Below are 26,918 nucleotides of genomic sequence, written 5' to 3'. Positions count from 1 at the left end.
CTGCAGAAGAGGGAAAACCATGGCTGATTTCAGAGGGGCCTAGGGGTTTCCCCACATTCCTGTTAGGGAAGAAATTCCTAGTTCTCTTATTGAAGTCAGGCAGGGGTCTGAATCCACTCGGTTTGTCAGGGCTGATGTTCCTTTAAAAAAAAAGGAAAAACAAAAACAAACATATGGCTCCTGTGGTTAAGGACCCACACAAAGAATGACAGGACTTCACTCAGGGTCTTTTCAATTTTTTCAAAGCCCTTATGGCTTTGAAGACTCCACAGAGGCTATCTGTTTCCTAGTCTTCTACCCCTTCTAAATGCCCTTGGGATTCTGATTCCTCTGATGATGATGTGGAGTTGGATTTTGGGTAAGAATCTTTGGCCTCCTCTTCTCAAATCCACTCCTCCCTTGGCCTTCAGTCTCAGGAAGAGGAACCCATTTCCCCTGACTCCCCCACTGAGGGATTATCTTTTGGGACACTACTGCTTGCAAGATGGAACCCTTTAAATGGGACTGTTATGATATCTAGAAGAGGTACTATGACCTTTTGCAGATTGACTCATCCCAGCCTTCGGTAGTTCCTCCAGTGTTGGATGCCTTCTTAGATACTTTCTTCTGCTTCACAAGCTTCTGACTCCCAACCTCCTGCCCCAAATAAACATGATAGGTTCTATAAAGTGCCTGAGGCTCAAGGGACAATCATCACAAGTTAATTCACAGGATGGAGCTTCTCACACAGGATAAGGGATCTCTCATTCACCCTCATTTACTCATCCTTCATTTGACTCTTTGGTTGATAGGATTTTGATTCCTCTTAGACACTACTTTTCTGAGGATATGCTTTGGGTTTTGCAGGAGGCCAGAAAACCCACTAGAAAATCCTGGGTCTATATTAGATAATCGAAGTTTCAGAACTTCGAACACCATATGGTCGACCCCATATGATCGAAGTACTGAAACAGAAAATTAGGAAAAAAAAAAAAAAGAGTAACTGCTTTAAGTAGGGAGCAAGCCCCCCTGCACCCCCCACACCCCCTGCTACTTAAATATACCAACTCCAAATTTGCACTTTAACGGAGTATGGTGAGGAAAGGGAAGATTTCCCTTTCCTACGCTGTAATGTGATCTCGAAGTTGGTATATTTAAGATGTGGGGGTGCAGGGGGGCTTGCTCCCCTGCTTAACCCCTTTTAGTTTACTTTCCTTTTTTTTTTTTTTTTTTTTTTACATGGTTCGATGTTTTGTAACTTCGATCACTAGCCAAGTGGAAAGTTTTTTATAATCGGTGTCTCAAGATGAACTTGACCCCTTTTTCTGTGGGTATTCTTAATGTTCGTTCTTATATGTGCGAGCTGCTCAATTCTGGCCTGACATTCTCATCTGTTAAAGCTCATTTGTCAGCCATCTCTGCTCCTCTGCTCTTGAATCTTATACTTTCTTCAAGATTTGAAGTCAAACCATTTCTGAAAGGTGTACTTCATATTAGACCCCCAAGAAAGACTGTTCCTCCTTCTTGGGACCTTAATTTTGTTTCTGAAAAGCTGACTCTGCCACTGTTTGAACCAGCAGTTTCTTCTTTTCTGCACCTTCATACTTGGAAATTTGTTTTGTCGGTGGTTTCTACTTGTGCAAGAAAAACCCGGCCAAGCCAGAGTTTTGTTTCTACTTGTAGTTTTTACTGAATGGTTTATCTATGTAACCTTTTAGCCTTTAAGTTTCGATGTTAGTTGCGATATCTTGCAGACACTTTAATGTTTATGGACATCAGGGTTGATTTTAAGCTTTGTATTTCTAAAGTACAGCCAAATACTCCACTTATGCAGTGCTGATGAGGTCACTAAAAAGGCCTGAACAGGTTCATATTTAGTGGGGGTTGGCTTTATTGGCCTGAATGTATCCATAAAGACTTAAAAGTAAAAAGGCATGGACATTCAGAAGCTATGTAGCTAAAACACTGTATGCCCTTAAGGGGTCGTTTGTATACATCCTATGGAGATCCATTTCAGGCAGTTTAAGGTTTCATATAGGGAACACACAACCACACATGCACATCTTTGGGAGAAATGCTAATGCCATATACAGGGCAACTTTTTAAACCAGCCAATCAACCAGCAAGTTTTGGGGGCTGGAGGATACCAGAGTACTCTGAGAAAATCCATGCAAAAATGTGACAAGCCCATAGGCTGTAACTGGTGGTTATGACTGAACCACGGACCTACAGCTCTAAGGCAGAAATCTTAAGCACTGAGCTACCATGCTATCCTTTATAATGTATGCTATCTTTTGTTACAGGGTCTTGCATGTGGTTCCTTTAGCTTGTGCAAAATTACACTTAAATGAGATTGCATCTGGGACTCCAAGATCTGATCATAAACTCCTGCTAGAAGAGCTGCAGTGGCTTTGAGTTCACTGCAGAATTTTCTATAAAATAACTTTCTTAGTGTTCCTCTCTAGCTAACTGTAAACTACAATTGCCTTATTTATAGATGCATATAACTCAGCATGGCAGCATCACACCATTTAGTGATACTGCTAGAAACTGAACATATTAGAATCTATAAGGGGCACACACTTCTTTCAATGACCCCACTTTTTGGAACTATTGCCCTTGTAGTTGCCCCAGTAAAAACCAATAGATGAACGAAAAAACACCAAAAAATGAAGAAATCATCCACTGATAAGGTGGCCAGGAAGAAACAATTACAACACTATTGGTTTTATTACGGAGCACTTTTGTCCAAAGGACTGCTTCAGAATAAAACTATACCAATATCTACTCAGTTTTAGCAAAAAATCAGGCAACCAATTAACCAATCAGTACAACAATAAAGTGACAATACATAAACAAGTTACACAAAAAACATTTAATACATATAGTGTCATTGAGTCCTGGATATTTGTCAGATTGCATTCTCAACTGCCACAATGTTTCCCTTTTCAGCAACTGTTTTTTATAGTCAACACCCCTATAATCTTCAGACATATGGTCAAGAACACACAAAAAAAAATTGTAATGTTTTTTTAAAGGAAACACAAACTAAAGAACGTCTGTAAAGTGTATTATTTTTGTCTTTAGATATAATCACATATAAATGCTCTTTGACCCTTCTTTGTAACTTCCTGGTGGCCATCCAAAAATAGAAAGCCTCACACTATGAACAAATAGCAATATATACCAAGCCTGTGGAGTTGCAGTCATAATAAGCATTAATGCCAATGCTTCTATCCATGTGAGAAAGCATGACGCATGGTCCTTCCCAGATGTAACTATAAACACTGCAAAACCCACATTTGAACATTCCATGTTTTTTTCATAGAAATTGCTCAAGGCTTCATAGTGTTGTCATTTTGCAAAGAATGCTTGATGGACTTTGACTTTTTACATACAAAATTAATAGAAACACCCACTGTCTTAAAAACAGCAGGACTGCCATGAAACACTTTCTAGTTCTGACTGATGATGTCCCCAATGCTCCAGTCATCCACTGCCATGTGTAGGATAAACCTATTAGTTCAAATAATTTCATCAGTAGCTGCATCAGTGATGAAAAACAAGTCATCCACAAATCTTTTGTATATTTTAATATGTGCCGTAAAAAATGGAATCAATTTAAGTATTTGGGTTTCCCACCACCCCATAATGATTTTAGTGAACTAGAGTGCCCCTGTGGCTCCCATGGCAACCCCCTTGTTTTGTTGGTAGCACTTGCCATTAAAAGTGAAGAAATTATTCTAGAACATTACTTCCATCAATTCACAAATGGTAGTGATGGTACCCCCTGTAAAATTAGTGCACAACTTGTTTTTCATCACCAATGCATCCACTGATGAAATTAAGCAGTTTATTCAGGATGTTAACAACAGTGTACAGTTTTTAACCTTCACTTTAGGTGGTTTAGGTGTGAATGTACTTTTCGGGATGACACAATCAGTTGGGACGAGGGGTTAAATAAATTTTCCAGCAAAATTTACAGGAAACCTTGCTTTTCAAACAATTATTTGCACTATTTAGGTGCACACCCCGTTTATACGAAGAAAAACATTCCTAGGGGCCAGATGATTAGGGCTTCTCGGCTCATCACTGATGTGGACATCTTTCTAGAGGCTTTAAAGGAAATTATTGGCATGTTCAGTGCTAGAGATAGGAATTAAACTTGTTAGAACGTACCACTGATTAAATCAAACAGAAGAGATCAGACGCTTTTTCTCTAGTGGGGAGTATGCCAGAAAAAACTGTTAATAATAAGAATGATAAAAAATTTACTAATACTTTTATCCTATACATGGCAGTGGACGATGGGAGCATTTGGGACATCAATCGGAAATGGAAAGTGTTTCATGGCAATCCTGATGTTTTTAAGGCAGTGGGTGTTTCTCTTAATTTTGGATGGACAGCACCACACAGATGTAATATACCTGCATACATATTGTTACAGAACTAGTTATATCTGCAAGGTAAACTATGTCAATGCTATTATTCAAAGTAATTGGAACATGTTTCTCTATTACAAAGTACAGTTGTGTACACCTACCATAAATGTAGATGTTGCCATCTTCTCCAGCCTTTCTTGCCCTAGATGCAGAAGTCCCCCACAAATCAAAAATGAATCCAACAAGGAAACACAAATACACCACAAATAAACATCTACATTATTTGTAGGTGGTACACTGTGTACTATGTTCTTCGTGGTTTCACTGTTGCAGTTGGAATCCCAAAGCAGTGTAGGGGAGGGAGGCTTTAGATAGAAGAAGGGAGGCAAGAATACCCTGCAAGACAGCAGAGGCAAAGCCTGCCCTAGACTTAGAAAACAAGGGGAGATTGTAGTGCTTGGAAAAAGAAGTGGCAGCTTCAAGATATCCTTGGTAGGGACTCCTCTGAGGAAGCTGTAGAAGTAGCAGCTGCTCTAGTAGAATGACTTCTAATGGTCCCTGAAACTGTTTCCTGATGAGTGTAACAAAATCTGATTCCATAAGCAATCCATTTGGAAATAGTTTGTTTAGAAATAGGTTTTCCAAGAGAACTGGAGGCAAAGGAAACAAACAATTGGTTAGACTTTTTCTGAAATCTTTAGTCTTGTCCAAGTAAAATCGTAACTGTCTGTGCACATCCAATGAATGCAGAATCTGAGGATTTGGAAAGAAAGTAGGAAGGTGAATTGTCTGATTTAAAGCCACTTTCAAATCATCTTAGGCATGAAAGTAGGATTGGTCATCAAGGATACTCTGTCCTGATGGAAAATAAGGTCTGGTTCCACAGCCATGAGAGCTTGCAACTCTGAGACCCTTCTGGCAGAGGTCAATGCTAGCAAAAGAACAGTCTTCCAGGATAGAAACTTAACATCTGCTTCACCAAAGGATGTGAAAAACAGGAGGATTAGAACTGTAATGCAAAGAAGCAGAAGTCTTAATGGAAGAGAAAAGGAAAGTCCTCCAGATAAAAAAAGGAAAAAGGTAAAGCAAAATAGGGAGAGATCAGGAACCTTGAGGATCAGAGCCTCGTCCTGCATCCAAATAGAAATTACACTTTTATAGGTTCATAGGTTCATAGGGTAGTACTAGGCTAACCGCCCTTGCGAGCCATTTCAAGCCTAGCCAATTATCCCTTGTGAGACTCAAACCCTGCACCTTGTGTTTCTAAGGCAAACACCTTAATCATTAGGCCACCCTCCCAACCCTATTGATTAGCTTTATCCACTTTTCTGTTCGCAGTCAACTATTAGTTGTTGATCTTGGTGGGCATAAATGCTTTACATTTCATAAATTAATTCTGCAAAGAAATGGCTAAAAAGGTAAAACAGATGGAGACTTGTTTGAAAAATATGAAGAGGTATGCATTAAATGGACTAAATAACACCTTGTGACCAATAGTGGTGGCATTTGGTGATATTATCCCTGATTAATAAAACAAATCTTAAAAAATGGTTTCAATAAATCACTGAAAAAATCTTTAAAAATTATTTCTATGAAAGCACTCACAGGAAAAGCAAAAACTCAGATCATCGTTTGTTTTTCCAACACCACATTCACTCAGCTTAACTGACAGTGGTTGTTTGACACCTGTTAAGTTGCTTTTTTGATTTCTTGCCTCGTGGAACAGTAAATTCCTCCAGGCCACTTTATGAAATGTGAAGTAAATAACTGAGGATATGGAAAATAAAAATTAATTTAACTAAACTGTAGTGCATGAAGCTTTTGGGATTTTTTTTTTTTAAACACAAATGCACAGCACGTTACTAGTATAGATATTTAGTACGTGATGAGACAGAATCTTAAAGTACAAATTAAACTAACAGAGGACCAAGATGCTCAACATTTTATTTTACACAATAAGGTGTGTGTATATACAATTCTCCAGAGAACTGGTAATGAGGAGTTTTTGTATAGACTTACTTCTGCATCCATGAACAGCTGTAACATTAAGATCATCTCTACATTTGCTGATAATGGCATAACTGTGTGTGTGTGTGTGTGTGTGTGTGTTGGGGGTGAAGATTTAATGTACTGTGGCAAGAATGATTTTTTTCTCACTCTCATTTCTGGTTCTTTTGTTTCAACTGCATGCAATCAAAATCTGTTTATTTGAAATTTTTTAACCAGAGAAGAGCATTCATCTCAAAAGACAAATTTCAGTATCGGCCTGGAGAGAAGTAAATAAAGAAAACAAAGAAACAAAAACATGTATATAGATTATTCAGTATAAGGTATCTTAAGTGAAGTAGTTCACAGTAACATGTACAATGGCATATTAGATGGTTGATTATTCTCTATCCTGAAAACACTGACAGCAGGAACAGATGCAGCTCTTTCCGCCTGCCCATACCTACAAACTTATCTGTTTAAATTCTTGAGATCCACTAATCATATGCTTCTAATATGTGCTGGATGTGATTTCTAGTACCAAATGGTGTTCAAATGCATTTTCATTTCCTTAAAGGGAAACAGTATGAGAGATTATATCTGCAGAAAATATACCAGGGATACTATTACTGTGCAAATAATAATTCTAGCAATGCTATCTTTTTTTAGGAGCTCTTTAAGAAATGAGAGTTTTCATACATTTTGATTTCAACTTGTTCCAAGGTCACCAAGTCTTATAACCATCAACTCCTTGCCACTACTCCATCTCATGCCTCACCTCCTTTCTCCAAGGAAACCACACCAGTCAATCGCCACAGTAAATTTGTGGCTACCCATCCAGTCATGTAGCTTATGTCTAAAGGAAGATAATGAGTCACATTTCTTAGCATGCAGGTGAAGTTTATTCCAGAATTTGGGAAATGCAAAGTTATAAATCTATGTCCCTTCACAGTGTGTTATCTATTTGTTAGTGAAGCTGTAGGTCTCTGATTCTAATACTGGTGGAGTTATTGGACTTGCAGAAATACAAGAGGTCCAGGACATGCGTGGCTCTAATGGTCCAGCAAGTGAGACAGAAATCTCCACTTAAAAGTCTAAGACACTGAATAAGTGACAGAGATTCCAGCCTCTCTCAGTAGCTCGGGGACCTTAGACATGTAATCTTTTTTGGTTTGGAACCTTTATCAAGTCTTTCTAATGTTTAACATGTTTAATGAGATACATCCTGAAGGGGATGTTGTACTCAATAATTGTCCTGATCAAAGCTGAGTATAAGGGACTGATTACATCTTTCGACCATGATGCTATTCCTCTGGCAATTAGCATTGTTAAATAAAAGTACTTCTTGATAACCATTGTCACATGATGGTCAAAAGACAGAGTTATAAATCCAAGTTCCTAGGTCCCCAACTACTGGCCAAGTTACTTGTTTGTGATCAGACTTCATTGGCAGAAATGAAATTCCAGAAGAACAGTGCAAGAGGCAACCATCTTTGTAAGAATCAGGTCAAGAATATAGTGCCCTGTAGTAAGTTTATCTACCAACTGCCCAAGAGAATTTTTGCTAATTTAGTACAAGAATTTTCTGGCATTTCCTATCTTATTAAAAAGTAGTTAACATAACCCAAAATAATACAGTTTTTAACAGGCAGATCATTTAGAACACTGAGGAATCGTATGTGCTCATTATGGGACAAAGATGATATTTTGTAACAAGATAGTACTTGATAATCAACTGGACCATGCTGTAAAAAAGGTTCTAGGAGTAGCAAAGGCTTTAGCCAGCAAGCAGGAGCCTTGGAGTAAAAGCTGTAGGCCCTCCTTATTGAAGCAAGCTGGACTGTTAATTATCTTAGCCAATGCTGATGCATTCCTCTGGAGTTACACCAAGTATTTAACCAGTTACTGAAGCCAATTATTTTTTCTTTGCATCTGTGAATCATTTGAGGTGCAGGAAGAATTCCATTCAGGATTAGTGTCTTACTTGCATTTGTAACATGCATGGGAAGTTCTGACATGTCTCTCTGCATGTCCCTTAGGGATTTATGCCTCAAATCGATCACTCCCACCTGTGCAACTAACATGTCATAGTCGTATTTGTCAAGAGTTAGGGTTGTTAGAGCCCTAAAGTCATAAATTCTGGCATCTGAAGAGACAACTCGATGTAATCATCTCCCGCCTGTTGCTAAAACACTTATGTTGGTGCTGTGGTTCAAAGCTCAGGGTGACTCGTGTGGTAAGTACGAGGTAGATAAGTGGCCTGATCTTGCTGAGATTTAGTCTTCATTTTACTAGGAGGCTTTGGGAGTGATTCTTTTACAGCCCCAGCATAACACATTTTAGTTTGATTAGTGAAGGAGTGTGGTGGTGGTAGTGTATGAAGATGATAGGGCAAGTTTGTAAGTTAGACAGAAGCCTCCAGATTATTTAAGAGTTTACACCTCTCAGCAATGGAATTTCTTAATGTGCAGTGTATGTTCATTATCTGCAAGTATAAGACAGTTTATGCACTCTCTTAAAAGACCTAGTGCCAAAAGGCTGGCAACAGGAAAGTAGCAGGCTGAGCTTCCATATTGTCTAGTGCTTAGCCATTTAGATGAGGAATGTAAATGCTGCAGAAGGCATATATAATTATGGAAGAATACACAAATTATGCAGAAGGTTTATGGATGTTCTAAGCTTACTGACAGCTTACCATTTTAGTGTTCGAGATACAGTGCAACCAACCTACAGGTCACTGTCTTATTCATACCAAACATTTCTATGATGCCCAGCACATTACTGTTTTAATCTATGAACTTAAGGCACATCACTGTTTTACATAACAAGACAGGTTTTATCAACTAGTGCAACCTTCCCATCAGGGGTTATACAAAAAGTGGAACAACTTTAAGATTATTAATTTAAAATGTCAAGAAGTCCTACCTCATAAGTATAATTAGGACAAGATACCAATAAGAAAAGCCAAGTGAAGGGATTCTTGGTTGGAAATGGGATCTTCCTTGTTTTTGACCCTAAAAATAGGGAACAGAAAACAATCAGACATTTCACAATCAAAGTACTTTGTACCAATGTCATCATAAGAACAGACAAAACAGTACTTGCCCACCCTATCATACTAAGTAAAACTGTATTTGTATACATGCTAACTAATAACTGTCTTTGCAACAAAACCAACATATCACAGTGAATTAATATAATGACTAAAAAATATCAACGAGCTGTGAAAATGATGTTAAAAACATTCACAGTAATCCAATATTAGGTTTAAAATCTCAAAGTAGTACAGTAGCAAGTACACTTTCCACAGCACAGCTTTGAGAAGGCGTCTCAGTCACAATAAAACACACGGTTACACTCATCTGAATTAAGTCAACTCCTGACCAGAAAAGTACAGTTGTGGACACTTACCATAAATGTAGATGTTCGAGTGAATTCACTGTTGCAGTCATTACATTTGGGTAATCTGCTGGCAGGTTGCCCTCAGTCGGCCTGATTAACAAAGTCCTTCTTTCATGACGTCAGGTCGTCAGGGGTATAAAACATGCATCTGACGCCATTACATCAGTTTTTCTTGCCCCAGATGTCAGGTGCCCCCTAATGGGGAGCAAATAAAATTAAAAACACAAAAATATACCTTCAGCCAAAAGCAAATACACCAAAAAGGCTTTTAAGCATAGTAAAAGAAAATAGAGGCATAGCCAGAGAAAAGTAGGGGGCTGGAGGGAGGGTAACTAGGACTACAACAGTGAATACACTCGAACATCTACATTTATGGTAAGTGTACACAACTGTACTATGTTCTTCGTGTTTCACTGTTGCAGTCATTACATTTGGATAGATTTCCAAAGCTATGGTTGGGAGGAGGAGTTTATACAGTATTAGGGCCAGCTATAAGGCCCTGCAAGACAGCAGTGGTGAAACCAGCTCTGGATTTGGAGAAAATTGGTAAATGATAATGCTTGGTGAAAGTATGTACAGAACTCCAGGTAGCAGCTTCTAGAATATCCCTGGTAGGAACACCTCTGAGAAAAGCTGCAGAAGTAGATGCATCCCTGGTGGAGTGAGATCTGATCCCCTGGGGGATAGGTTTTCTATGATGCTTATAGCAGAAATGAATGCAATGGCTTATCCATTTAGAAATGGTTTGTTTTGAAATAGCCTTCCCTTCTGCCCCAGCTGCAAATGCTGCCAGCAATTGTTCAGATTTTCTTCGAGGTTTAGTCCTGTCCAAGTAGAATCTAAGTCTGTGCACATCCAAGGAATGCAGAATCCATTCCCCTTTGTTCTGTGGATTGGGAAAGAAGGTTGGCAAATGAATGGACTGATTAAGAGCCACACTGGAAACCACCTTGGGCATGAAGGATGGATTGGTCCTCAGAAATACCCTGTCCGCATGAAAGATGATGAAAGGCTCCACTGCCATAAGGACCTGTAATTCAGATATCCTTCTACTGAAGTGATTGCTAAAAGGAAGGCTGTTTTCCAAGAAAGACATTTTAAGTCTGCAGTAGCAGCTGGCTCGAAAGGAGGTAGAGTAAGCTTCTCCAAAACAAAGTTCAGGTCCCAGGCAGGGGTAGGAGCTCTCCTGGGTGGTCTCAAGTTCTTTGCCCCTCTGAGATACTGCTTGAGCAGGGGATGAGAGAAGAGGGGTGGTTCTGTGTCATAGTGAGCTGAAATAGCTGAAGCATGGATTTTAATAGAGGAAAAAGACAGGCCCTTATGAAGCATCTCAGTTAAGTATTGCAAAATCTGAGGTAAATTGGGTGCTGCTGTACTCATCCCTAAAGACTGATTCCAGGCACAGAATCTTTTCCATTTGTCAGCATAAGATTTTCTAGTACTAGGTCTTCTCGCCTCCAAGATGACATCCATCACAGGTTTGCTGAGGGATGATAAGGGCGAGTTTAAGTGATTAGCCAGGCTGCAAGGTTCAATGTTGGAAGCTGAGGGTGCAGAATCTGGTTCTCCTGCTGCGACAGCAAGGAAGGGGTCTGAGGCAGGTGCCAAGGTGATATTTGTGATACACTGTGCAGGAGTGGGTACCAGTGTTGGTGTGGTCAGTCTGGAGCAATTAAAATCATTCTTGGTTTGTCCTGTTTGACCTTTAGCAGAACTTTGGAGAGCAGAGGCAGGGGGAAAGGTGTAGACTGATAGGTTTTTCCAGCTGAAGGACACAGCATTCACTTTCCAGGCTTCTTTGTGGGGAGTCCTTGTGCAAAACTTGTTCAACTGGTTGTTCTGGGGGGAGGCAAATAGATCTATGTCTGGGCTCCCCCATTTGCTTGTCAACATGTTGAAAATCCATGGTTCCAGTTTCCACTCGTGTGGGTCCATGAGATTTTTGCTTAGTCCGTCTGCCAGTGTATTCAATTTTCCTGGCAGGAAATGAGTTTGTAGGTGCACTTGGTAGCTCAAGGCTGTGTTCCACAATGCCATGGCTAGTCTGCATAGGGGGTAAGAATGTGTACCCCCCTGCTTGTTTATGTACCACATAACCATGGTGTTGTCCGTCTTTACCATTAGTTGTCCTGGATGAAATTAGTCCTTGAAGGCTGTCAGAGCATTCTGTACAGCTAACATTTCTTTTTGATTGACGTGTAGGTGCACTTGATTTGGGTTCCATTTTCCCTGAATGCACTTCCTTGCCAGGTGTGCCCACCATGCATAGTCTGATGCATCTGTAGTTAGGGATTGGGCGGCAGGGGGTAGTGTGAATGGCAGTCCCTTGTTTTGGTGGCAGGCCTCTGCCCACCACAGGAATTCCTGGGATAGGCAAGGTATGATAGGAATCATTGTTTCCAGGCTGTGACAATGTTGACTCCATATACTTTTTAAGCACCACTGTAGTTTCCTCATATACAGTCTTGCATATGGAATTAGAAGAATGCAGGAGGCCATGAACCCCAAGGCTTGCAGTATTTGTTTTGCAGATAGCAGAGTTTTTGTGGCCACTTGTTTGAAATAAGTTACCAAATTAATTTGCTTCTCTGGCGTGAGGAAAGCTGTCTGGGCAATTGTATTCAAGCTTGCACCCAGGAATGTAATCTGTTGAGAGGGTACCAGTTGTGATTTCTTTTCATTTATGGTGTACTCCAGACAAGTTAGAACCCTTTTTACAAACACCAGATGATTTAGAAGTATGTCCTGGTGTTCTGCCTGAATTAGACAATCATCCAGGTATGGATATATTTGAATATTTATTTGCCTGCAAAATGCAATAACTGGAGCCAGGCACTTTGTGAATACCCTGGGCGCAGTAGACAAGCCAAAGGGCAGTGCAGAGAACTGATAATGCAAGTAGCCTGCTTTGAAGCGTAGGTATCTTCTGCAAGATTCCCTGATTGGGATGTGCAGGTATGCTTCTTTTAAATCTAGAGTTGCCAACCAGGCATCTTTGCCTAGCATAGGAAGTAACTGGTGAAGAGTCAGCATCTTGAATTTTGGAATGTCCAGAAAGGTTTTTAGAGTAGACAGGTCCAGAATTGGACATCATGATTTGTCTTTTCTGGGTACCAGGAAGAGCCTGGAATAGAAACCTTGTCCTTTTTCCTCTTCTGGTACTGGTTGAATAGCCCCCATGTTTAAGAGGGAAAGTACTTGTTTTTGAGCCTCTGCCCACTGATTTGGGGGCAGATCTGGCCACCCGTTTGGTGTTGGCAACGTGTGGAAATGAAATCTGTATCACTGGGGCACTATACTTAAAACCCATTTGTCCTGGGTTATGAGTTCCCAGTTCTTTGCATGAAGAGCAATCCCCCCCCCCCCCAAAAAAAAAATGGCAGCTAAAAGGTAAGTGCTTGGTAATTTTAAAAGGAAGTCATTGACACTGTTTACCAAATGTGGGGTGTCTTGTTATTTCCAGATTTGGAAATGGAGACCCCCCCATTGCTTAGTTCTGAGAGACCCCTGGGACTGAAACCTGGTGCTTTTGGTGTGTCTGGGTTTGGCTTGAAAGGAGCTGGAAAAAACAATTCTTAGTAGGTCAGTGCCTACTAAATCTTGGAGGTTGCACTTGTAAGAAATCTTTAACAGTTTCCATTGATTTAGCTTTATCTTCCATCTTTTTTAGAACTTCTTCAGCCTTACTGCCAAACAGACGGTCCTGATTCAAAGGAGCATCCAACAATTTTGCTTTAACATGATCAGATTGCTCCTTAAGCCAAGCATGCCTTCTAAGCACAGACCCAGTAACAGCAGCCCTACAGGAGGCCTCTAAAGAATCAAAACCACATTGCAAAGTATGTTTTCCAACTTGTTCAGCAGAATGCAATAAATCCTGTAAATCTTTATTTTTCACACAGTCAGGAATCAACATAATTTTCTGTTTAAGCAGTCCAATAATATGCTGTTGATATTTTAACATATGAAATTGGCAGTTTAAAGCCCTGACTGCCAAGGTTGCAGAAGTATAAACCTTCTTACCCCATCTATCCAGCACCCTGGAGTGTCTATCAGAAGGGGTAGGATTTTTAGCAGTAGAAGCCTTAATGTCCTTGGGCCCCTGAGAAATGGTTTCTGGATCTGCAACAGGATTTTTGAAAAGGAACTTGTGGGACTCAGGAACCCTGTAGTATCTGTCAGGTTTACTAGGAGCCGGAGGCAGGGAATCAGGGGCCATACTGGATTCCGAAAACACATCATCAACAATGTCTAGTACAGGAGGTATAGCCAAGGGCCTATGCTGAGGTAGAAGAAGGAACTCCCTAAGCCTCTGTTTTGAGTCAGAAAATTCCTGACTTTCCCAGTGGAAATGGTCCCTTAAGGTATGTAAAGTTTCCCCAAAAGAAAAATCCTCACGAGGGGAAGCACAGGGAATGGAATCCTCTGCATCAGAATCCTCATAAGTAGGTATGGACAAATCCAGGTCATTAGAAGAATCAGAAGAAACAGAAACCTGATCAGAAGAATCATAATCAAGCTCAGTCCTAGTCCTCTTGTGTGTGTGTGTGTGTGTGTGTGGGGGGGTTGACTACCCCTGATTAGAGTAATTATATCGTCAGCCATTTTGATCATTTGCTTTATATGCATAGGGGCCTGAACATGTGGCCTGGGCGTCAGTTTTTTAGACACAGATCGAGATTTAGGCCTTAGTAATGAAGGTGGAATCGATTTAATATGCAAGTCTGTAGGCCTGAATACACCCTCAGAAGCCGGTGCATGCACAGTGACTCCGGACCCATCCAAGGTAGAGACATCCGCGGGTTCCATAGGTGAAGCCTCTTGTGGCATACCGGACTCCGAATGGGTCTCAGTAGAGGCCTGCGAATCAGAAGTAGTGGGTATCAGGGGCTGCAAACGCACCTCACTGAGTACCGGCGAACTGGCGACTGGCTTAGGAGAAGCGTCATTGGCAGTTTTGGACCTCGGCGGCCTGTCTCTGTCTTTATCTTTGTGTTTATTTCAGAATCCCGGTAGTCGGATGGCTAACCGAGGACATTTCTGGATAATTAAACCAAGAACCAAAATATTTAGAGGCAAAAATGTACCGACGATGGACAGTGCGCCGATTAAATAAAGCACAAAACCGACAGCAAGGTACAGCATGGTCAGGGCCTAGGCAAGGAATACAGTATGAATGAAAATCTTTGTGAGGTATTTGCTTTCCACAAGTAATGCAATTATTAACTTTTACTGACATCGGTAAGGAGCAAGAAAAAGTTTCCCCAACGGGGTATTTAGCTTTAAGTTGAAGACTTTGGTTCTGAAACTCGAAAATGAAAATTTCAGGAGTCGGCCTACTGGCACTTGCAAACTGCTTCTGCTTCGGGCACCGCACGGCAAGAAAGACTGATGTAATGGCGTTGGATGCATGTTTTATACCCGACGACCTGACGTCATGGAAGAAGGGACAGCAACCAACACAGGACCCAAGACTTTGTTAATCAGGCTGACTGAGGGCAACCTGCCAGCAGATTACCCAAATGTAATGACTGCAACGGTGAAACACGAAGAACATCTGCATAAGCAGTAGCGTCCTCCTTCCCTAAAGATACCAACACTGAGATCACAAAATAATGCAATGATGTGGGTATACCAGTTGTTGCCTTGTACATATCATTTAGGTGAACATTGTCTTCAGGTCTTGAAGATAATTTCTCACAGGGAAGAATGCACTTTGCATACAGAGCTCTTTTTTTTATATCTTATTAAACAGCTTGAACTATGTTGTAATCAGACTTGAAGAGCACCGACTGTGCCGAGCAATAACATATCTCTGTAAAAAAATAATAAACTATGAAAAAAAAATAGAAACAGAAACAATTACTACAGTATAAAATAATTAGATGAGAAAAAAAAAGTTCAGATCCCCCGAGTCAAAATACAAAACAGTAGCTAGAAAATAAATTTTTTTGGAATAGTAATCATGGTAATAAAACACCATGTATACAGTAAGAAAATCTGATCCTAGATCATCACACTGCTAGCTACTACACTGCCTAGCTGTTATACTATTGACATCAAGGCAGCCCCACTTATCTGTTACTACTAAAAGACTTTTGTCGTCTGCTAATATATATATTTTTTGTTCCTTCTGCACTTCATTGATAAGCTTTATTAAACGTTGATCTGCTATGAAAAGTTTATGCATAAACCCACCAAAAGCAAACTAGACAAGTCAAACTCTTAGAACAATACACCCACTGAAATTGCAAGTGAGAAGTTTGAACATCATATTTACCAGAGGCAAACCCATTTCACCCTCACATGTGGAGGGGTTTGCCCCCATACCCTCCTTACATATACTAACTCCATCTCCATGATCACACAACCATAGGGCAAACAGGAAAACAAAACTAAAGAGAGAAAAGCTCACACATTACATACCTCTCAACTGTCCAGATTTTCACAGAATGTCCAGATTTTTGCCTCATATTTTTTGGTCTGTTTCTCCTAAACTTTGAGCTTTTCTAACAAATCACTGGTTAATCACGGAGGACTGAAGTGAGAAAATAATGGCAGATGTTCGAGTTTCAAACTTCATATCCTTCAGAAATTTCATGCTAATGCAAAACCTGTTATTCTAACAACTGTCTAAGACTGTAAGAACAAAATTTATAGTGTCCTTATCTTTGGGCCTTTACCCCCCCCCCCCCATTATCTGTGGCTTTCTCCAGATTTCTTGCTCAAAGAAGTTGAGAGGTATGATCTGTGATCTAGTAGAAGGGTTCAGGAAATGTGACTTTGGGGAGCCTGCCTTGTGCCAATTACCATTCATCAAATGGTTGATCTCCTACTGCATTTAAAGTAAAAGTTATCAACCACTGGATATAAAGTTATTTTCAGGGGTGACCCCTGGAGTAATGTCTGGTTATGTCACTTGTTCAGTTACAAAGCATGGAAACAGAGGCTATGGGAATTAAACTTAGAACTGATGTAGGATCTAGGTCTAGCAGAACATAGTTTTAAACCATTGTACCAAAAAGAGTTAGCTATTTAAATATATATAAATCTGAAAGTACCTGACAATTCACATACCTAAAGACCACTTTGAACAATAAAGTTTGCAATACCAATTTCAAAACTATCCACAAAAGCATGTTCAAAGAATAAGTGCATTTTCACATAAAATGCAATGCACTACACAACTTAACCAAGACAACCGTAGAAATCTACTAATTCTATAAGACAGAGACAAAACTAAGATATAGATTACTTCAGAAAGTTTTGCTTAAACAAACTATCAAGATCTAATAAAAAAAAAAAAAAATCATATGTTTTACTGACAAAATAATCGCAACAAAATCAGAGCACAGGAGCAAAGCAAAACAAAGCAGAAGCCCTGTTTTGAATTACATAAATTCAACAAGTAGTAAACATTAAAACAATAGCATAGCTTAAATACAACTGTTTTGTCCAGTTGGTAGGTCTGAGCAGGGGGTCAGTCCTATTCTTGTGGATTTAGGCAGTCCTCTTATAACTGGAACTATCAGGTGCTCCACATTGAAAAAAATCAAATAATTTGATTAATCAACATGTCTTCCAGACTTCTCTTGACTTCATCAATGATATTCCTGACTTCCAGGACTGAAACAACACGATAGGTATACCTAAGCCCAGTGTTCCCTCCTGTAGCAGTTCCTATGTAGGAAAGACTAACAGAATGTTCAAACAGCGCATTCAGCAACATATTGGCGATATTAGGAACAAGTCTGAACAGAATCCAATTGCACAGCATGTTATCAATAAATATGGACATGCTTTTTATTTTATGGAGTTTCAACAGACTAAGAGATCAGAGAGGAGGGGATTTGATCAATAAAACAGAACTTGCTGAACTAAGACGGATAGCGGACCTACGGGTGGATGGTACACCTGGGTTGAATGGTGCATTTCCTTTGAAACCAGCCCTTACAGGGTAGAGGTGATTTTCTGCATTTTGACTGGTGAATTATACAGGTGTGTCTGATGTATCACTACTATTGGCTGCTATGAATTAATGGGCAGAACTGACTGTTTAGCTTTTGCTCAGTCTTAATCATTTATTATTTATAACTGATTTTGATTAGTTATTTTGATTTTTAAACAGATGTTCTTAGTGGTGTTAAGTTATCTGATGAAGGGCGTTGGGCCTGAAATCGCTAATCTACATTAAACAGATTTTTAGTATATACACAGTGTGTTGGTCCTTGCTGGCATTTTTTTCTTGGTTATTCGTTGTTTGTGCCTTTGTGAACCTTCAGTGCTTCTGAGTTTTGCTCTGTGTATAAGTTTACTAACATGGTTGAATCATTGTGTCAAATCTGTATGTCGACTGTTCAGAATGTCGAAACTCACTACCACGAGGGTCGACATTCACAACAATTCGAAATAACGTCACCTATGAGAAGGTAATGTCAGACCCTCAGGCTGTTGTGGTGGAGGCACCGTAGGAAACATTACATTTTGTTTTACATTTCTGCAAAGAGGGAAGCCTCCCTGCACCCCCCATGTGGAGGGCTGCACCCCCACACCCCCTATGATTTATATATACCAATTCCAAGATCTCATCACAGTGAGGAAAAGGGTAAATTTCCCAATCCACACTGTACTGTGATCTCCATTCAAAATGCCAAACTCATAATAGTGAATCGAGCTTTACTTTCTCTATTATGAGTTTGTAACATTACAGTTCAGCATTGTGAAAGTTTTAAAAAGATGCATTTGAACACATGGTTTTCAAAGAAGTGCCTTTCAATATTTTATAGTAAACCGTTCTGCCTAGTTTACAAAACCCATGCAAAAGTACTGGAGCACAGCGTCAAAAATGAAGTAAACCTTTCCTCCAAGACACTGTACCCACCTAAAATAATAATGGTAATTTAAAAATCTCTGGAACAAAACTTTTTTTCTCAACATAGTTTTCTAATTTTTGTATCAATTTTTCCTATTTTTATCAGTTCCACCAAATTATTCTTTTTGGATTTTTTTTTTTTGTTTACCAGTGACCCCCCCCTTTTCTCAGAAATAAGACCAATGACTTCTGTCATCTTACCTAGGTAACCTGCTTGAACATTCCACAGTGTTTATTCTTATCAAGAATGTGATATGGACAATAATAAAAAGGTCATTGAGACGGACAGCTTTTCAGTCTATTGGCCTACTATATCTGCACTTATTTCATTGATTCTTCTATTGTGAAGTAAACAAAAGGTAGTAAAGAAATAAAATTCAGCTAACGCAATAAAAATAAAAAAAAAAAACAGCAGAATTGCAGTAATTTTTATAAGAAGCTGAGAGAGATGTAAAAAAAAAAAGAGAGAGAGAGAAAATGAACAGACCCAAGCACCAGTGTGAGATATCTAAGGCAGCTATGCGCACAACTACAGCAGTACCTTCCAGCAGTCAGGGAATAGACCTAGGGAAGGAATTAAGCTTGAAATTCTTTGCAAACATGTGTACAGAGGGCCAAGTTGCTGCTTCTAGAGCACTTCTAGAATCCAACTCTTTCCAAAAAGCCATAGATGTATCCAAAAAGTACAGTTTTGTACCTACCATAAATGTAGATGTTCGAGGATTCCCTTGCTGCAGTCCTGACAATTGGGTATAGTCCGCGTCCCAGTCGGCCCGAATACCAGAGGCGCATGACCGACGTCATTTCCACAGTTTTTTCTTGCCCCAGATGTCAAAAGACCCAAAAAGACAAGTCCCAAAAACAACCTGCACCAAAAAACATGTACAATATATACAGTAATATATACAAAAAATATAAGCATGTAAACTCACCTACACAACCACCCTGAAACACAGAGGGGAAGGAGGGAGGAATCCTCGAACATCTACATTTATGGTAGGTACAAAACTGTACTATGTTCTTCGCCTTCCCTTGCTGCAGTCCTGACAATTGGGTAGAATCCCAAAGCAGAGGTAAGGGAGGCTGGCAAATTATAAAGTAGCAGGAGCTGACAACATGCCTTGTAAAACAGCTGTGAAACCAGCTCTAGTCTTAGAGTATATAGGCAGGTGATAATGCCTAGAGAAAGTATGCACTGAACTCCAAGTAGCTGCTTCCAGAATATCCTTAGTTGCCACCCCTTAGAAATGCTGTTGAAGTGGCAGTAGCCCTAGTGGAATGAGGCCTAATCCCAGCTGGAACCTCTTTGCCATGATGGGAATAACAAAATGCAATGCAAAAGCCAATCCACCTAGAAATAGTTTGTTTTGACACAGGCTTGCCCTGTGAACTTAAAGCAAAAGAAACAAGTAACTGCTGAGACTGCCTAAAATCTTTAGTCCTGCTCAAATAATAACGCAATTGCCTGTGTACATCTAAAGTGTGCAAAATCTTTTCCCTTTATTTTGAGGATCTGCAAAAACGAGGCAAATGAATAGTTTGGTTTAAAGCCACACTAGAAACCACCTTAGGCATAAAGGAAGGATTAGTACGTAATGATACCCTGTCCTTATGGAAAATCAAAAGGGCTCTACTGCCATAAGGGCCTGCAACTCAGACACCCTTCTTGCAGAAGTAATAGCCAACAGAAAAGCAGTCTTCCATGACAAATATTTCAATTCAGCAGTAGCTGCAGGCTCAAAAGGTTGTAGAGTAAGTTTTTCCAACACAAAATTGAGATCCCAAGCAGGAGTAGGAGCTCAGGGGTCTTATATTCTTTGCCCCTCTAAGAAACTGCTTGAACAAAGGATGCGAAAACAAAGGTGGGTCACAATCATAGTGAGCTGAAATTGCTGCAGCATGAATCTTTATGGAAGAGAAAGACAAACCTTTGTCCAATAATTCAGTAAGATATTGAAGAGCCACACTCAAATTAGGCTCTGAAATCTCCAAATTCTTTGCTGTACTCCAAAATAAAAATCTCTTCCATTTTCTCTCCTAGTACTAGGCCTTCTAGCTTCCATAATCACATTTAAAACTTGTTGAGGAAGCTGAGACCTACCATGCTTCAACACAGAATATGCCAAGCTGTGAGATGAAGAGATTGAAGCTTGACATTGAGCAGATGACCGTCCTTCTGAGATAACAGATGAGGAATCAGAGGTAAAGGCCATGGAGGCTTCTTTACAAGACTCCTTAGAAGTGGGTACCAGTGTTGCCGAGGCCAATCTGGAGCTATCAAAATCATCCTTGGCCTGTCCTGTCTGACCTTTAATACCTTTGGAAGAAGAGGTAGAGGTGGAAAGGCATAGACATGAAGGTTTTTCCAACTGAAAGACAGAGCATCCACTTTCCAAGCTGTGTGATGAAACCCTTTGTGCAATACTTTGGCAGCTGGTGGTTTAGTGGAGAAAGGAACAGATCTATGTCTGGAGTTCCCCATGACACTGTCAATTTCTGAAATACATGAAGATCCAGTTTCCACTCGTGGGGATCCATGATTTGTCTGCTTAATACATCTGCTAGGGAGTTCTGTGCTCCTGGCAGAAACCTTGCCTGAAGAGTCAGTTGCAGGCTTAACGCAGTCTCCCATAAAATCATTGCTTGCCTGCATAGAGGATAAGAATGTGTCTCTTGCTTGTTGATGTACCACATGACAGTTGTGTTGTCTGTCAGAATCAACACCTGCCCTGGAAGAAGTAACTCCTTGAACGCCATCAATGCAAACTGGACTGCTAACATCTCCTTCATGTTGATATGTAGATGCTGTAGTCTGGCAGGCCACTTGTCTTGTATCCACTTTCCATTTAGATGAGCTCCCCAAGCAGTGTCCGAGGCATCTGTCGTTAAAATCTGACTCGCCTCTGGCGGGTCACAGAGAGTCCCTTGTTTAGGTGACATTCCTGAGCCCACCACAAGAATTCCTTTTGAAGGCAAGGTATTATTTGAATGACAGTGTCCAAATCTTGGCAGTGCTGTGTCCATACATTTTGAGATACCATTGCAGCTTCCTCATATGCAGTTTGGCATTGGGAAGCACCAGAATACAAGATGCCATGAACCCTAATGCTTGAAGGACTGTCCTTGCAGTCAGCACGGACTGATGAGATAGTTGATGGAAGTAAAGTGACAGACTCTTTTGTTTGTCCGGGGTTAAGGCCATCTGGGCTGCTGTATTCAGTCTCACACCCAGAAAGCACATGTCTTGAGAGGGTACTAGACTGGACTTTATTTCGCTCACAGAATACCCTAGGCATCTTAGCACTGCTATGACATATTCCAGATGCTGTAGAAGGTGTTCCTTTTCTTGAGCCAGAATCAGGCAGTCGTCCAAGTAAGGATAAATTTGAATGCCTTGAAGCCTGAAGTAAGCTATCACTGAGCCAGAACCTTTGTGAATACTAGTAGATAAGCCAAAGGGCAATGCAGAGAACTGATAATGAAAATCGCCAGTTCGAAACCCCAGATACTTTCTGCAACTTAGCCTTATGGGCACATGAAGGTAAGCTTCCTTGAGATCCAAAGTTACCATCCAGTGATCCTTGCCCAGCAGAGGTAACAGTTGCTGTAACGTCAACATCTTGAACTTGGGAATGTCCAGATAAGTGTTGAGGATAGATAAATCCAAAATTGGTCTCCACCCTTCTTTGGCACTAGGAACAGGCGAGAATAAACCAAGCCCCTTTCTGACACAGGGACTGGCTGAATAGCCCCTATCTGGAGTAACTGAGAAACTTGCTTGTGAGCCTCTTTTCTTTGTGGAGGAGGAACATCTGGCATGCCTTTGAAAGGGCATTGTGTGGAAATAAAATCTGTACCGTGATGAATGATATCCAGCACCCATCTGTCTTGAGTGATTAAATCCCAATTTTCTTTGAAAAGAGACAATCTTCCTCCCAAAGGTGCTGCCAGACGAGAGTCCACTGGCAGCTGAAAAGGCAGGTCATTGGTTCTGCTACGAAAGGACTGACCCTGCCCTCACCAGAAGTCTGAGCAGGTGAACTGTCTGATCTAGGCCTAAACGAACCTTGAGCCCTGCCCGTCCCCTACCCCTAGACTGGGAACCATAAGCAGGATATGTCCACCTTAGCAGGCCAATTGCTACTAAACTTCGGAGGCTGCACCAGCAAAAAAGCTTTAACAGTCTGCATAGACTTAGCTTTGTCCTCCATTTTCTTTAAAACTGCTTCCACAGGCGGTCCAAACAACACATCAGACTGTAAAGGAGCATCCAAAATCCTGGTCTTAACATGCTCAGCTAAATTCTGATCCTTCAACCATGCATGTGAAGAACAGAACTAGTAGCACCCACCCTCGAGGAGGGCTGAACAGCACCAAAACCACACTGCAAAGAATGCTTACCCACTTGTTCAGACACATGAACCAAATCCAGCAATTCTTTACACTCAATACCTTCCGCCAAAGCATCCACCTTAGATTTCAATTGTGAAAGGAGATAATTCTGATATTTCAGCATATGAAATTGACAATTCAACGCCTCATGGCTAGAGTGGAAGAAGTATATACTTTCTTACCCCACCTATCCAAAGCCCTTGCCTCTTTATCAGAGGGTACAGGATTTTAACCACAGAAGCTTTAACACCTTTAGGCCCCTGAGAAACAGTTTCTGGGTCTGGGACTCTTAAACAAATACTTATGAGCTTCGGGCACCCTATAATACCTATCAGGCTTAACAGGAGCAGGAGGCAAGGAATCAGGGTTCAGAGAAGCCTCTGCAAAACATCCTCCACCACATTCAACACAGGAGGAATAGCTAAGGGCCTATGCTGGGGCAAAACAAGAATTCCCTAAGCCTTTTCTGGAGTCAGAGTAATCTTGGCCTTCCCATTTAAAGTGCTCCCTCATGGAGTGAAGAGTCTCTGAAAATGAAAAATCCTCAGGAGGAGAAGCTGAAGGAGTGGAATCATCCACATCAGAATCAGAATAAGTAGGAAACTCTTGCAAGTCTTCCACAGAAGACTCTGAAGCCTGTGAACACTGTTCAAAACTATCAAACTCCTGTTCCACCCTAGGCCTCTTATCAGGTGGGGCATAGAACCTCTAATCAGAGTAATCAAATCTTCTGCCATTTTAAGCATATGTTTCTTAGGCACAGAGCCGAAATGCTAGGAGAAGCCCCTACAGAAGCTGAACTTGGCCTTCCTCTAAAAGAAGCTTTGGCAACAGAAGGAGAGGCCCTAACTACCTTGGGAAGAGAGGGAAGAACAGTTACCTGAGAAGCCCCTCAGCCTGGCCTACCTCCTGAGAGGGCACATCCTGTAACAGTAAAGTATCTGCCTGAGACTCCATAGAGACTCCTGGCAAAACCTCTGGCTCCCCTGAGCCTTCTAAAGGACCGACGACGACCGACGCCCGGTTCCTCACCCCTAGACTTCACTGTTTTGTCCTTGCGCTTCTTAGATGAAGCAGGCCGGAGCATCCGGGCGCAGTATATAATTACAGCGCTTCCCAAACACTAACCTAGCACAATCAAGCCTCCTCTTAATAGTGCTTGTGTTAAATCTAGCACAAAGGCGGCAACCAACAACGCCGTGCTCAGGCCCTAAACAAGGTATACACAATGTATGATAAATCTGCTTCCCACAAGAAATACAGTTATTCACTTTTTCTGACATCCGTTAAATACTGAGGCAAGAAAAACCAAAATGTTCAACGGGTTACTTAGCCAACTCTGTATTCGGTCTGAAACTCGCTTCGAAAATCTCAGAACGCCAACCTGCACTCGCAAAATTGCTTCTGCATCGGACCATGCGGCAAAAAGACTGAAATGGCGCCGGTCATGCGGATTAGTACCCTGACGCACTGACGCCAGTCGCGCCATGACCGACGTCCAGCTTTATACTCTGGTTCGGGCCGACTGGGACGCGGACTATACCCAATTGTCAGGACTGCAGCAAGGGAAGACGAAGAACATCCCTAGTAAAGTGAACCTTGACCCTGCCTGGAATAGTTTTGTTATGGTGAAAACAACAAAAGACAATGGTCTGAGATAACCATTTGGAAATGGTCTGTTTTGACACAAGTTATCCCTTTTTATTACCTTCACAAGAAATGAAAAACATGATCCAAAGATCTAAAAGTTTTTGTTCTGTTAAGATAGTACCAGAGTTGTCTGGGGACATCCAAGGTATGCAGTATCATTTCTCCTTTTTTTGGGTTCAGGAAAGAAAACAGGGAGATAGATAGCTTGGCTTAAAGTAAATTTGGATGTCATTTTAGGCATAAAAGGAGGATTAGTTCTCAATGAAATCCTGACTGTGAAAAATGTGAAGGTTGACTCACCATAAGGGCTTGTAAGTCAGACACTCTTCTTGCAGAGATCAGAGAAATCAGTAAAACAGTTTTCCATTTTAATAAATTCACATTAGCCTGATTAGCTGGTTCAAATCAAGTAATATGTTAGCTTTTCTAACACAAAATTAAGTTCCCAAGAAGAAGCCAATGGTTTTCTTGGAGGTCTCTTATGCAAAACCCCTTTCAAAAATATGTTCACATGATAATGCATTGAAAGTGGGGGATCTATGGGTAGACATGCTGAAATGGCTGACAAGTGAACCTTGACAGAGGAGTAAAACAGGCCACAATATAGTAACGAACACAAATATTGTAAAACCAGAGAAACACCAGCCCTGAATAGGTGCTGGTTATGTTGTGGGCACAAACTATAAACCTTTTCTGTTTGCCAATATGATTTTCTAATAGCAGGTATCCTTGCCTCCATCAGTACCTGCTGCACGTGCTCAGTAAACAGATGCCTAAAGGGAATTAAAACCCTATTATTCAGGCAGTCAATTGAAGTTGCTTATGGTCAGGATGGCTCAAACACACTGTTTTTGTATGAGTAGATCCATTCTGTGAGGGAACTTATGATAACTGCCCCTGGCCATTTCCAAAAGTAGGGAGAGCTACTGCTGCCTGGGTTAGAAGGGAGTCAATGATCTTGAGGGATTCCTTCTGAGTTTTCAGAAGCACCCTGCATATCAGTGGAAAGGGTGGAAAAGCCATTCCTGTCCAATGAAAGGAACCAACATCTGTCTTTCAGGTCTTCCTGTATGGAGTCCATGTGCAGAATTTTGTCAGCTGATTGTTAAGAGGAGGCAAAGAGGTCTAGTTGATAAACTCCCCACAGATGGATCATCTACAGGAAGAACCCTTAAAGGAAGAAGGGAACTCTGGCAGCATCACAAATTGGTTTAAGAAAGATAAGTCCTAAACTGATCTCCAGACATTGTCTTTCTTTGGTACCAAAATCATTTTGTAAAAATCTTTTTCAGGCTGGGAAGGAGGAACTGGCTCTATTACTCTCTGAGACAACATATGTTGAAGGACTGGGGAAATAGAGAAGTTTGGTCTAGTGGATTACTCCCAGAAAGTGAGGACTTGCCTTCTGCTGCTATTTGTAACCTTGATGAATAATCTTCAGAACCCACTTGTCTAAAATTATCTGCTGGCAAAGAGAATGAAATGGAGGGTCAGACTTTCTAGAAGGGATAAGGAACTGCCAGGGGGAACATGGTCCCCTTAAATAGTCATCATGACTTGTTTGAATATCCTTTGTTTTGGGGGATTCCTACCTCCTTTTTTGGAACCCCTTGCCATTGCTTCTTAAATGTCTGTTTACTGGCATTTTGCTGAATCTGTTTATTTTGTTTCTTGCCAAAACTGGAAGATAGGTTGGAGAATCATTTGGAGAAGGATGAAAAATCTCACAGATTCTCTGAATCAGTTTATTCCACTGAGTCCTCTCATCACACTTTTTGATAACCTATAAGCATTCCTCTCATCACACTTTTTGATAATCTATGAGCAGGACCAGATACATGTTTAGTTATCTTTTTTTTCCGACAGGGAAATTGGGACCAACAGGTTTGTTAATTGTAGCAGCAACTTCCCCAGGGATGGGCACAACACTATAGTTAAACACCAACAAGAATTTCTCTACCTTGCCAACTAAGGAGACCCACAACAGCTGCAGAGGACATGGCTAACCCCCAGTCCATAGTGGTTGTACGTGCTCCACCATAGGGATCAGCGGAAAAAAACGAGTGGTGTGAGGACCCAGCTGAGACAAATTGCTACCCTGCTGTGGTGGTAAAGGATATTTGCTTAACTTTTTTCTGCTTGTGTCTGGAAGAAGGACTGACTGTGGTACTGGTAGTTTGTGCCATGGCGAAGCCAAAAATGATGCCTCTTTCCTGGGGAAATGAAGCAACACAAGCTGATAAAAATTCAAAGTC

The 26,918-nt window shown here is 40.8% G+C and overlaps 1 protein-coding gene across 1 annotated transcript in view; it reads right to left on the bottom strand.

Annotated features, from left to right (window-relative positions):
* TECR (trans-2,3-enoyl-CoA reductase) overlaps positions 1 to 26,918 on the bottom strand; it is a 722,978-nt gene that overhangs the window by 79,850 nt on the left and 616,210 nt on the right. Inside the window, exon 10 of the mRNA XM_044084549.1 lies at positions 9,273 to 9,361. Coding sequence (XP_043940484.1) covers positions 9,273 to 9,361 — 89 coding nt within the window. The remainder of the gene's footprint in view (positions 1 to 9,272; positions 9,362 to 26,918) is intronic.

The sequence above is a fragment of the Protopterus annectens genome, chromosome 9.part0, assembly GCF_019279795.1.
Source record: "Protopterus annectens isolate FY-2018-M chromosome 9.part0, PAN1.0, whole genome shotgun sequence".
NCBI classification, from domain to species: Eukaryota; Metazoa; Chordata; order Ceratodontiformes; family Protopteridae; genus Protopterus; species Protopterus annectens.
This window is presented reverse-complemented; position numbering and strand designations above follow the sequence as displayed.